Source organism: Salvelinus namaycush, chromosome 32, assembly GCF_016432855.1.
Source record: "Salvelinus namaycush isolate Seneca chromosome 32, SaNama_1.0, whole genome shotgun sequence".
Lineage (NCBI taxonomy): Eukaryota > Metazoa > Chordata > Actinopteri > Salmoniformes > Salmonidae > Salvelinus > Salvelinus namaycush.
The window spans coordinates 17,436,178-17,449,473 of record NC_052338.1 but is presented as its reverse complement, the minus strand read 5'-3'; the positions used below and the strand labels follow the sequence as shown (position 1 = coordinate 17,449,473).

The following is a 13,296-nucleotide window of genomic DNA, read 5'->3' as shown; positions in this document are numbered from 1 at the left end:
TATTTTTAATTTCCCACCACCATTAGGTTTGTTGCTGCTCAACATGAAACACGCCGGCGTAAACAAATGTAGCGTCAAGGACGGAGATAAAATGATGGATGTCTCTAAGAAAGAGGGTCTGGTACTAACATTATGGATGTCTAACCAAGAGGGTCTGGTACTAACATTATGGATGTCTCTAACCAAGAGGGTCTGGTACTAACATTACGGATGTCTAACCAAGAGGGTCTGGTACTAACATTATGGATGTCTCTAACCAAGAGGGTCTGGTACTAACATTACGGATGTCTAACCAAGAGGGTCTGGTACCAACATTATGGATGTCTCTAACCAAGAGGGTCTGGAACTAACATTATGGATGTCTCTAACCAAGAGGGTCTGGTACTAACATTACGGATGTCTAACCAAGAGGGTCTGGTACTAACATTATGGATGTCTCTAACCAAGAGGGTCTGGTACTAACATTACGGATGTCTCTAACCAAGAGGGTCTGGTACTAACATTACGGATGTCTCTAACCAAGAGGGTCTGGTACTAACATTATGGATGTCTCTAACCAAGAGGGTCTGGTACTAACATTATGGATGTTTTAAAGAAAGAGGGTTTGGAACTAACATTATGGATGTCTCTAACCAAGAGGGTCTGGTACTAACATCATGGATGTCTCGAACCAAGAGGGTCTGGTACCAACATTATGGATGTCTCTAACCAAGAGGGTCTGGTACTAACATTATGGATGTCTCTAACCAAGAGGGTCTGGTACTAACATTATGGATGTTTTAAAGAAAGAGGGTCTGGAACTAACATTATGGATGTCTCTAACCAAGAGGGTCTGGTACTAACATTATGGATGTCTAACCAAGAGGGTCTGGTATTAACATTATGGATGTCTCTAAACAAGAGGGTCTGGAACTAACATTATGGATGTTTTAAAGAAAGAGGGTCTGGAACTAACATTATGGATGTCTCTAACCAAGAGGGTCTGGTACTAACATTATGGATGTCTCTAACCAAGAGGGTCTGGTACTAACATTATGGATGTTTTAAAGAAAGAGGGTCTGGAACTAACATTATGGATGTCTCTAACCAAGAGGGTCTGGTACTAACATTATGGATGTCTCTAACCAAGAGGGTCTGGTACTAACATCATGGATGTCTCGAACCAAGAGGGTCTGGTACCAACATTATGGATGTCTCTAACCAAGAGGGTCTGGTACTAACATTATGGATGTCTCTAACCAAGAGGGTCTGGTACTAACATTATGGATGTCTAACCAAGAGGGTCTGGTACTAACATTACAGATGTCTAACCAAGAGGGTCTGGTACTAACATTATGGATGTTTTATAGAAAGAGGGTCTGGTACTAACATTATGGATGTTTTATAGAAAGAGGGTCTGGTACTAACATTATGGATGTTTTATAGAAAGAGGGTCTGGTACTAACATTATGGATGTTTTATAGAAAGAGGGTCTGGTACTAACATTATGGATGTCTCTAACCAAGAGGGTCTGGTATTAACATTATGGATGTCTCTAACCAAGAGGGTCTGGTACCAACATTATGGATGTCTCTAACCAAGAGGGTCTGGTACCAACATTATGGATGTCTCTAACCAAGGGGGTCTGGTACCAACATTATGGATGTCTCTAACCAAGAGGGTCTGGTACTAACATTATGGATGTCTCTAACCAAGAGGGTCTGGTACCAACATTATGGATGTCTCTAACCAAGGGGGTCTGGTACCAACATTATGGATGTTTTATAGAAAGAGGGTCTGGTACTAACACTATGGATGTCTCTAACCAAGGGGGTCTGGTACCAACATTATGGATGTCTCTAAGAAAGAGGGTCGGGTACTAACATTATGGATGTCTCTAAGAAAGAGGGTCGGGTACTAACATTATGGATGTCTCTAAGAAAGAGGGTCTGGTATTAACATTATGGATGTCTCTAAGAAAGAGGGTCTGGTACTAACATTATGGATGTCTCTAACCAAGAGGGTCTGGTACTAACATTATGGATGTCTCTAACCAAGAGGGTCTGGTATTAACATTATGGATGTCTCTAACCAAGAGGGTCTGGTACTAACATTATGGATGTCTCTAACCAAGAGGGTCTGGTACCAACATTATGGATGTCTCTAAGAAAGAGGGTCTGGTACTAACATTATGGATGTCTCTAACCAAGAGGGTCTGGTACTAACATTATGGATGTCTCTAACCAAGAGGGTCTGGTATTAACATTATGGATGTCTCTAACCAAGAGGGTCTGGTACTAACATTATGGATGTCTAACCAAGAGGGTCTGGTACTAACATTATGGATGTCTCTAACCAAGAGGGTCTGGTACTAACATTATGGATGTCTCTAAGAAAGAGGGTCTGGTACTAACATTATGGATGTCTCTAAGAAAGAGGGTCTGGTACTAACATTATGGATGTCTCTAACCAAGAGGGTCTGGTACTAACATTATGGATGTCTCTAACCAAGAGGGTCTGGTATTAACATTATGGATGTCTAACCAAGAGGGTCTGGTACTAACATTATGGATGTCTAACCAAGAGGGTCTGGTACTAACATTATGGATGGTCTACTCTGGATCACCTGGTAGTAGAACATACATTATGAATCTGCAAAAAGACATATGATCGTTGGAGTTGGTCTATATAGTATTTATAATACTCACAAGGTTAATGTAATAGAGATTTCTGAGAATAATAAAGAATATAATAGAATAGAAAAAATAAAATAGAATACATATCACACTCATACACACTGGGGATAGGATGGAAGCAGCACAGGATCAGCCGCAGAGCACAAGAGCACTGTTCAGTTGTGGAACCTATTGAGGCTTTCTAAAGACTAGTGCAGAATGTCTATCTTCTCATGACACTCTCCAGATATTGATTATCAGTTGACATGAAGCACCTGCCACACAAACGGTCCTAACCTCCTTTGATTGTCATTGATTTCCATTCAAAATCTATCCGACCCTCCTGGACGTGCATAGAGAGGAGAGGTTATTGAGTTGCGTTAGCGAGGATTTATCTCATAATTGAGTTCTGGCTACTGCATTAGAGGGGGATTTGCAGTACAGTACATAGGATCGATTCCCTTTGTGGGCTCTGCCAGTCAGAAGTACACTATCACAGAAATGAAACAGACAGTGCCTTCTGTCAACAGAGGGCTGAGCGATACAGGCTCGTGGTGCGCGTTAGAGGGACATGTAGACAATAATCTGTCTGAATTCGCCAGACCTCACTACACTGACATTGATGCAAACTGTGCCTGGAGCATTAACTACAACTAAATACAAGTGTGTCTTCGTGCATGCTTATCTCCTGATGTTGTGCCCTTCTAAACTGCACAGTTGCTGACCCTGGCTTCCAACACCTCAGGGTTTATCTGTGAATTTCTCAAGGAGTTGGGTTACGAATTTCTGTGATCTGAAAATTACAATATACAGTAGTATTGGTCTATTCTATTCTCCTTGTGTGTGTGTGTGTGTGTGTTACAGTACTAACCGTGGTGTATTTCCCCAGCTGGCAGAGCGATGGGAAGGTCTCCTGATGAGCCTTGCGTATCTTCTCTATGATGGCCTCTTGTTCTGCACTCAGCTCGTAGTTCTCTGTCAGCTCTGGCTTGGGACTCTCCTTCTTCTTCTTATTGCGGTCATTCCGGACAGCTGAGAGAGGGGAAAAGGAAGGAATGGGAAAAGGTAAACGAACAAATGTCAACAATAAACAGTTAATTGTAGCCTAAAATGCATCCTCCACATTTTGGACATATCAACCATTCAGAACAGTGTTAGCGTTAGGCTGTGTTCGTGAGCCACTCATATTCAGAACAGCTGAGATTTTAGATGTGAGTTGTCTGGAATGGCATACTGTACTAATATACAGTTGAAGTCGGAAGTTTACATACACCTTAGCAAAATACATTTAAACTCAGTTTTTCCCAATTCCTGACATTTAATCCTCGTAAAAATTACCCGTCTTAGGTCAGTTAGGATCACCACTTTATTTTTAGAATGTGAAATGTCAGAATAATAGTAGAGAGAATGATTTATTTCAGCTTTTATTTCTTTCATCACATTCCCAGTGGGTCAGAAGTTTACATACACTCAATTCGTATTTGGTAGCATTGCCTTTAAATTGTTTAAATTGGGTCAAACGTTTTGGGTAGCCTTCCACAAGTTTCCCACAATAAGTTGGGTGAATTTTGGCCCATTCCTCCTGACAGAGCTGGAGTAACTGAGTCAGGTATGTAGGCCTCCTTGCTCTCACACGCCTTTTCAGTTCTGCCCACAAAGTTTCTATAGGATTGAGGTCAGGGCTTTGTGATGGACACTCCAATACCTTGACTTTGTTGTCCTTAAGACATTTTGCCACAACTTGGAAGTATGCTTGGGGTCATTTGCGACCAACCTTTAACTTCCTGACTGATGTCTTGAGATGTTGGTTCAATATAGCCACATAATTTTCCTACCTCATGATGCCATCTATTTTGTGAAGTGCACCAGTCCCTCCTGCAGCAAAGCACCCCCACAACATGATGCTGCCACCCCCGTGATTCACGGTTGGGATGGTGTTCTTCGGCTTGCAAGCGTCTCCCTTTTTTCCTCCAAACATAACGATGGTCATTCAAATCAAATCAAAATCAAATCAAGTTTATTTTATATAGCCCTTCGTACATCAGCTAATATCTCGAAGTGCTGTACAGAAACCCAGCCTAAAACCCCAAACAGCAAGCAATGCAGGTGTAGAAGCACGGCGGCTAGGAAAAACTCCCTAGAAAGGCCAAAACCTAGGAAGAAACCTAGAGAGGAACCAGGCTATGAGGGGTGGCCAGTCCTCTTCTGGCTGTGCCGGGTGGAGATTATAACAAAACATGGCCAAGATGTTCAAATGTTCATAAATGACCAGCATGGTCAAATAATAATCAGGAGTAAATGTCAGTTGGCTTTTCATAGCCGATCATTAAGAGTATCTCTACCGCTCCTGCTGTCTCTAGAGAGTTGAAAACAGCAGGTCTGGGACAGGTAGCATGTCCGGTGAACAGGTCAGGGTTCCATAGCCGCAGGCAGCCAAACGGCCAAACAGTTCTATTTTTGTTTCATCAGACCAGAGGACATTTCTCCAAAAAGTACAATCTTTGTCCCCATGTGCAGTTGCAAACAAAGTCTGTCTTTTTATCGCGGTTTTGGAGCAGTGGCTTCTTCTTTGCTGAGCAGCCTTTCATGTCGATATAGGACTCGTTTTACTGTGGATAGATACTTTTATACCTGTTTCCTCCAGCATCTTCACAACGTCCTTTGCTGTTGTTCTGGGATTGATTTGCACTTTTCACACCAAAGTACATTCATCTCTAGGAGACAGAACGCGTCTCCTTCCTGAGTGGTATGACAGCTGCGTGGTCCCATGGTGTTTATACTTGCGTACTATTGTTTGTACAGATGCACGTGGTACCTTCAGGCGTTTGGAAATTGCTCCCAAGGATGAACCAGACTTGTGGAGGTCTACAGTTTTTCTTGGCTGATTTATTTTGATTTTCCCATGATGTCAAGCAAAGAGCCACTGAGTTTGAAGGTAGGCCTTGAAATACATCCACAGGTACACCTCCAATTGACTCAAATTATGTCAATTAGCTTATCAGAAGCTTCTAGAGCCATGACATAATTTTCTGGAATTTTCTAAGCTGTTTAAAGGCATAGTCTACTTAGTGTATGTAAACTTCTGACCCACTGGAATTGTGACACATTGAATTATAAGTGAAATAATCTGTCTGTAAACAATTGTTGGAAAAATGACTTGTGTCATGCACAAAGTAGATGTCCTGACCGACTTGCCAAAACTATAGTTTGTTAACAAGAAATTTGTGGAGTGGTTGAAAAACAAGTTTTAATGACTCCAACCTAAGTGTATGTAAACTTCCGACTTCAACGGTATACAGAATCATTTATGACAAGGAGACTGAGTCCATGCAGTAACTATCTTCTGCCATGACGACTGTGTAGCTAAGCTCACAGTATCTACAGTATCTTCTGCACCACCAGCCACAGAACACAAATGGTTAAACGCTCTGTCACTCAGTATTTCTCTGTCAGCTTAGTGTCATCACTGGACCACATTAAAGAAGGAGAAACCATCAGCGTATGAGGAAGGCAGGGTTTCAGAACGGCAGTGTGTAATTTGGCCAAGCGTTATCTCAACACGATGACCGAGGCACATCTTCTGACCACCATTGCCTCGTCTCAGAGTAACTTGACAACCCTGGGGGCAGTTCCATGTGACGCCGTGTTTATGTGTGGCGGCCGTGGGGATTACTCGAACGTGTGTGTGTGCGTTTGTGTGTGTATGTGTGTGTATGTGCGTGCATCCTGAAAAAAGTTGTTTGGGGTGTTCTCTTTCCTTCGTTATCTTCTCTCGTTCAATGAGAGAGCACGACAGAAACAGCAACATCAAGGCCATCTCTCTAACCACTGAACCATGTACACGGCGAGATAGAGAGACAGAGACACAGAGAGAGAGAGACAGAGAGAGACCACAGGAGGTTGGTGGCACTTTAATTGGGGAGAACAGGCTCGTGGTAACGGAAAAAGTGGAATGGTATCAAATACATCAAACACAATGTTGTTATAGGTGTTCCATGCCATTCCATTTGCTCTGTTCTGGCCATTATTATGAGCTGTTCTCTCCCCTGCACTCTCCACTGAGAGAGATAGAAAGACATAGAATGTCAGCTGGGGGTAACTAAAGTTTAGTCAAATAACTAAAACATATTACTTGTTGTATCGTCTCACAGGAATTAATGAATATTTGTTAAAGGTGCAATATGCAGAAATCAATCCGCCATTTCCTGGTTGCTAAAGTTCTAATAGTTAGCCTAATTTCAGTTTATGTGACAAAACAAGCCATGTATAGTGTAGAAAATCATTGTACCATCTAAAACCCTGTGAGATATATTTTCAATAACCAAAAATATTGTATTTTCAGCTGTTTGAAGCTGGTGTACAAAACTGAAAGTAAAAGACTTAAGAACGGAAAGCATAAAAATAACTCAGATCTACCGCTTCCTAAACTTGCTTTCAATGACAATGACAGATCTATAACTCACATTTCTATGTGATTTTGGTCAAGTTTCCCAAAAAGTTACATAATGCAGCTTTAATATTTAAAACTGTTTAGACCCATGCATATAAAGCCTGTTGAAGACTGAAGGTCAACTGGGTATTTATTAATCTCTGTGTATTCCTATAGGCCCTATTCCTTGTTGGACGATTGATCACATTGACAATGCAAACAGTATGAAATAGGTAGAAGACAAGAAAAGACTAGCCCATTCATGTCTATTTCTCCATTGTCACGACTTCCTCCGAAGTCGGTTCCTCTCCTTGTTCGGGCGGCGTTTCGGCGGTTGACGTCACCGGCTTTCTAGCCATCGCCGATCCACCTTTCATTTTTCCATTGGTCTTGTTTTCCTACACACCTGGTTTCAATTCCCGCAGTATTAGACGTGTATATACCCTCTGTTCCCCCCCATGTCTGTGTGTGTTGTTTTGTGTATGTGCACGCTAGACTGATTTGCTCTGGGTTATGTCAACCCATATTGTGTTTAGTGTTCTTCGTGCCGTGTGTTTTGTTCGCCGAAATAAAAGGCTCCTTTGGCTACCCAACTTCTGTTCTCCTGCGCCTGACTCCCTTACAGCCAGTTACGCATACCTAACATCCATAATCCATAACTCCACTCTACCAACTATGCCACATTCAGCACAATGTTCTTCATCTGCCACAGAACAGGATAATTCACAACTAAAACAAAATGGAAGTTTATCATTTGTTCTATTGTATCGACTGTTATGAAAACTATGTTCTAGTGCACAAAGAGAAGTTTGTCCGTTCTTGTCTGCATATATTGTATATAAACCTTGGAGCAGAGATATGAAGTAGGTCAGGATGATTTAACTGTCCATTCTGATAGAGGAGATACTCATGTTGTTACACTTCCCTAGTCTCATATAAGCTCTGATGAGGAAGGTTGAAATTAGGGCTGACGCCAATTATTCGACTGGTCGATTGTTTGGTCAATAGGCTGATAGGTCGACCAAGATTTTTTTGTTGTCGAGCAGTAGCCAATATATTTTTTTTTGGCACACAAGACACCTGTCTTATTCGCGCCCATCGCAGTGAACTAATCCATTGCAGAGGCTGAAAATAATCCATTGCCGAGGTCGCGGGGATGGTGCAGTCCAAGAAGGGGAGTGTCGCTGCACAATGCACGTCTCTATCCAGATTGCCAATTTGAGCACATTTATTGTTTCATAACTTCCTTGTGTGCATTGTTTGCGTTTGATTGCGTTTGATTGTTAGTGTCTATCAATTCCTCATTACATACTAGAGGTCGAGCGAATATGATTTTTCAACACCGATATCGATTATTGGAGGACCAAAAAAGCCGATACCGATTAATCGGCCGTTTTATTTTATTTTTGTTTGTAATAATGACAATTACAACAATACTGAATGAACACTTATTTTAACTTAATATAATACATCAATAAAATCAATTTAGCCTCAAATAAATAATGAAACATGTTCAATTTGGTTTAAATAATGCAAAAACAAAGTGTTGGAGAAGAAAGTAAAAGTGCAATATGTGCCATGTAAGAAAGCTAACGTTTAAGTTCCTTGCTCAGAACATATGAAAGCTGGTGGTTCCTTTTAACATGAGTCTTCAATATTCCCAGGTAAGAAGTTTTAGGTTGTAGTTATTATAGGAATTATAGGACTATTTCTCTCTATACCATTTGTATTTCATATACCTTTGACTATTGGATGTTCTTATAGGCACTTTAGTATTGCCAGTGTAACAGTATAGCTTCCATCCCTCTCCTCGCCGCTACCTGGGCTCGAACCAGGAACACATCGACAACAGCCACCCTCGAAGCAGCATTACCCATGCAGAGCAAGGGGAACAACTACTCCAAGTCTCAGAGCGAGTGACGTTTGAAACGCTATTAGCGCGCACCCCGCTAACTAGCTAGACATTTCACATCGGTTACACCAGCCTAACCTCGGGAGTTGATAGGCTTGAATTCATAAACAGCAGAGCTGCTGGCAAAATGCACGAAAGTGCTGTTTGAATGAATGCTTACGAGCCTGCTGGTACCCACCATCGCTCAGTCAGACTGCTCTATCAAATCATAGACTTAATTATAACACACAGAAATACGAGCCTTAGGTCATTAATATGGTCGAATCCGGAAACTATCATCTCGAAAACAAAACATTTATTCTTTCAGTGAAATACGGAACCGTTCCGTATTTCAGTCTAAATATTCCTGTTACATTGCACAACTGTAACGGCTTTCGTTGGTGGAAGGAGAGGAGGACCAAAATGCAGCGTGGTAAGTATCCATAATATCATTTAATCGAGAATGAATACAAAATACAAAAGAACAAGAGAATAAATGAAAACCGAAACAGTCCCGTATGGTGCAAACACTAACACAGGAAACAATCACACACCAAACACAATAGAAAACAGGCTACCTAAATATGGCTCCCAATCAGAGACAACGACTGACACCTGCCTCTGATTGAGAACCATACTAGGCCAAACACATAGAAATATAAATACAGAACAAAACATAGAAAAACAACATAGAATGCCCACCCCAACTCACGCCCTGACCAAACTAAAATAAAGACATAAAAAAGGAACTAAGGTCAGAACGTGACAACAACCTTCAATGTTATGTCATAATTACGTAAAATTCTGGCAAATTAGTTCGCAATGAGCCAGGCGGCCCAAACTGTTGCATATACTCTGACTCTGCGTGCAATGAACGCAAGAGAAGTGACACAATTTCACCTGGTTAATATTGCCTGCTAACCTGGATTTCTTTTAGCTAAATATGCAGGTTTAAAAATATATACTTCTGTGTATTGATTTTAAGAAAGGCATTGATGTTTATGGTTAGGTACACGTTGGAGCAACGACAGTACTTTTTCGCGAATGCGCACTGCATCGATTATATGCAACGCAGGACACGCTAGATAAACTAGTAATATCATCAACCATGTGTAGTTATAACTAGTGATTATGATTGATTGATTGTTTTTTATAAGATAAGTTTAATGCTAGCTAGCAACTTACCTTGGCTTCTTACTGCATTCGCGTAACAGGCGGGCTCCTCATGAGGCAGGTGGTTAGAGCGTTGGACTAGTTAACCGTAAGGTTGCAAGATTGAATCCCTGAGCTGACAAGGTAAAAATCTGTTGTTCTGCCCCTGAAAAAGGCAGTTAACCCACCGTTCCTAGGCCGTCATTGAAAATAAGAATGTGTTCTTAACTGACTTGCCTAGTTAAATAAAGGTGAAAAAAAAAAAAAAAAAAAAAATCTAAAAATCGGCGTCCAAAATTACTTGAAATCGGCCCTAATTAATCGGTTGACCTCTATTACATACTGTATATCCCTAGTACATTTACTGTTAATTCCTATCATTTCTAGTCAACAATGTTTGTTTGGTTACGGTAATGTCTGTTAATGCATTCAATATATTATTATTCCAGTCTTTTACCATTCTGATTGTCAGAGTGGACACGTTGTTTCCAGTGCGTACAACCTATGCTAAACTTGTGAGAAACAAGTTTAGGTTTATTTCATTCCATTTACGAGTTTTGTCAATTTAGTCATTGTCTTTTGTTTTGAGCGCTCCTGTCAATGTTGAGTAAGGACGTGCAACTGATTACGCATTAAAGTAGGCCTAATGGCTACCTGCCTGCGTGCAAATGTAGAACATTTGGGGATCAGATAGTGTTTCTAATTGGGTTAATGCGCCACAACTAAATGAGCTGTGGAGCTTCTCAAAGTAATGTTTTCTTCACCTCAAACAAAAAACAAATTAAGTTTGTTTTTACATCCATTCCTCAATGTATTTGAAAAATCTTTCCAGCTCTCCCTTTCGATAACCACTCAGCGTGAACGGGAAAAATGTCATGCTCTGATCCAGTGGAAACACCTGATTAGGCCTATTTTATGAGCAAATAGCCAACAGCTGTGTCTGTGCCAAGCTCACTGGCTGGGGAAACTGAGGGACAGAATATTTTATACCATGTTGCAAGGACCTTCAGGCTGGACCCACTAGTTGATACAATGTTTCAAGTTCGTTGCAGACAGGCCATGTGTAGCCAATGTGATTTATAGGATATTTATTTTATCAAGATACAGCTCTGGGATTGGAGGAGATGTTGGTGTTTGATGTCTGACACAGCAGGAGGTTCTGAAGTTATGAGAATCCTCAAACACACCAGCCAGCTACAGGAGATAAGTGTTGACTCAATACAGGGCCCTGATCATTAGGGCATGCAACAGAAAACATTTTGTAATAGGAAATGAAAATCTGTGTTTCATATTGAACCAGGTAGTCTCTCCCTGTTTAAGTCTGTTTTCTTCCGTTTGGTGCCTAATGAACACAACCCAGAGTGTTGATTCATCCTCCATCCCTACATCATAGCACCCTGATCAGCGGCAGATGCTCCCAACCAATCAGGACAAGATCCTGGAGGAGGAACAGAACTGCATTATGGGGGCCCACCGTCGCTGTCTGCCGTACCCCAAGGGACCTCCTTTTAGTCTGGGTTGGTTGACTACCACAAAAGAAAGCAGGCACATCCTGCCTCTGTCTGCTCTGCTTTACAATACAAAGCCCTTCCATAATCGCATAAAAAAAGCAATGGTGTACAACCTTTAAAGATTGAGATACAGAGAAATATATATTTCTATGAGGTGTTCTGGCCTAGATACATTAAGTATAGGAGACATTTGTTGGGATTTTGTGCAGAGACTGTGAAGGCTTCAGCATTGTTTGTTTGTTAAGTTTGTATCCTGTCTGCCAGCATCCTTGAAGGCGCATTGTGTTAAGTCTATGTGGAAAAGTAATTGTTCTTTACAGCGCAACCAAGGCAACAAGATGTATAGATTATAAACTACATCCAATTTACCTCTATTCTGTTCATCTCAATCCTAGGTCCCGCCATGATGACGGCATACTGTACAGCATGCAGGGTACAATAGGGTCTATTTAAGGGAATTAGACTGTCTGGTTCGTTTTGGGGTGTCACTAACCCACTGTGTGTGTGTGTGTGTGTGTCACTAGCCCTCTACATATTGGCATCTCCTTCTTGACCTACACTGAGTTTACAAAACATTAAAACACCTGCTCTTTCCATGACATAGACTGACCAGGTGAATCCAGGTGAAAGCTATGATCCCTTATTGAAGTCACTTGTTAAATCCACTTCAATCAGTCTAGATTAAAGGGAGGAGACAGGTTAAATAAGAATTTTTAAGCCTTGATACATGGACTGTGTATGTGTGCCATTCAGACGGTGAATGGGCAAGACAAAATATTTAAGTTCCTTTGAAGTGCCAGGCACACCAGTTTTTGTCAGTACCACTGCTGGTCATATGCAGTACCACTGAAGGCCATACAGAGAATCACTGCTGGCCATATGCAGTACCACTGCTGGCCATATGCAGTACCACTACTGGCCGAAAGCAGTACCACTGCTGGCCATATGCAGTACCACTACTGGCCGAAAGCAGTACCACTGCTGGCCGTATGCAGTACCACTGAAGGGCATACAGAGAATCACTGCTGGCCATATGCAGTACCACTGAAGGGCATACAGAGAATCACTGCTGGCCATATGCAGTACCACTGCTGGCCGTATACAGTACCACTGCTGGCCGTATGCAGTACCACTGCTGGCCGTATGCAGTACCACTGCTGGCCGTATGCAGTACCACTGCTGGCCATACAGAGAATCACTGCTGGCCGTATACAGTACCACTGCTGGCCGTATGCAGTACCACTGCTGGCCATATGCAGTACCACTGCTGGCCATATGCAGTACCACTGCTGGCCGTATGCAGTACCACTGCTGGCCGTATGCAGTACCACTGAAGGGCATACAGAGAATCACTGCTGGCCGTATACAGTACCACTGCTGGCCGTATGCAGTACCACTGCTGGCCATATGCAGTACCACTACTGGCCGTATGCAGTACCACTGCTGGCCATACAGAGAATCACTGCTGGCCGTATACAGTACCACTGCTGGCCGTATGCAGTACCACTGCTGGCCATATGCAGTACCACTACTGGCCGTATGCAGTACCACTGCTGGCCGTATGCAGTACCACTGCTGGCCATACAGAGAATCACTGCTGGCCGTATACAGTACCACTGCTGGCCATATGCAGTACCACTACTGGCCGTATGCAGTACC

The 13,296-nt window shown here is 42.0% G+C and overlaps 1 protein-coding gene across 1 annotated transcript in view; it reads right to left on the bottom strand.

Moving 5' to 3' along the window:
* LOC120027037 (retinoic acid receptor alpha-A-like) overlaps window positions 1-13,296 on the bottom strand; it is a 150,797-nt gene that overhangs the window by 40,484 nt on the left and 97,017 nt on the right. The window contains exon 4 of the mRNA XM_038971881.1: window positions 3,526-3,686. Within this exon, the coding sequence (XP_038827809.1) occupies window positions 3,526-3,686 (161 nt within the window). The remainder of the gene's footprint in view (window positions 1-3,525; window positions 3,687-13,296) is intronic.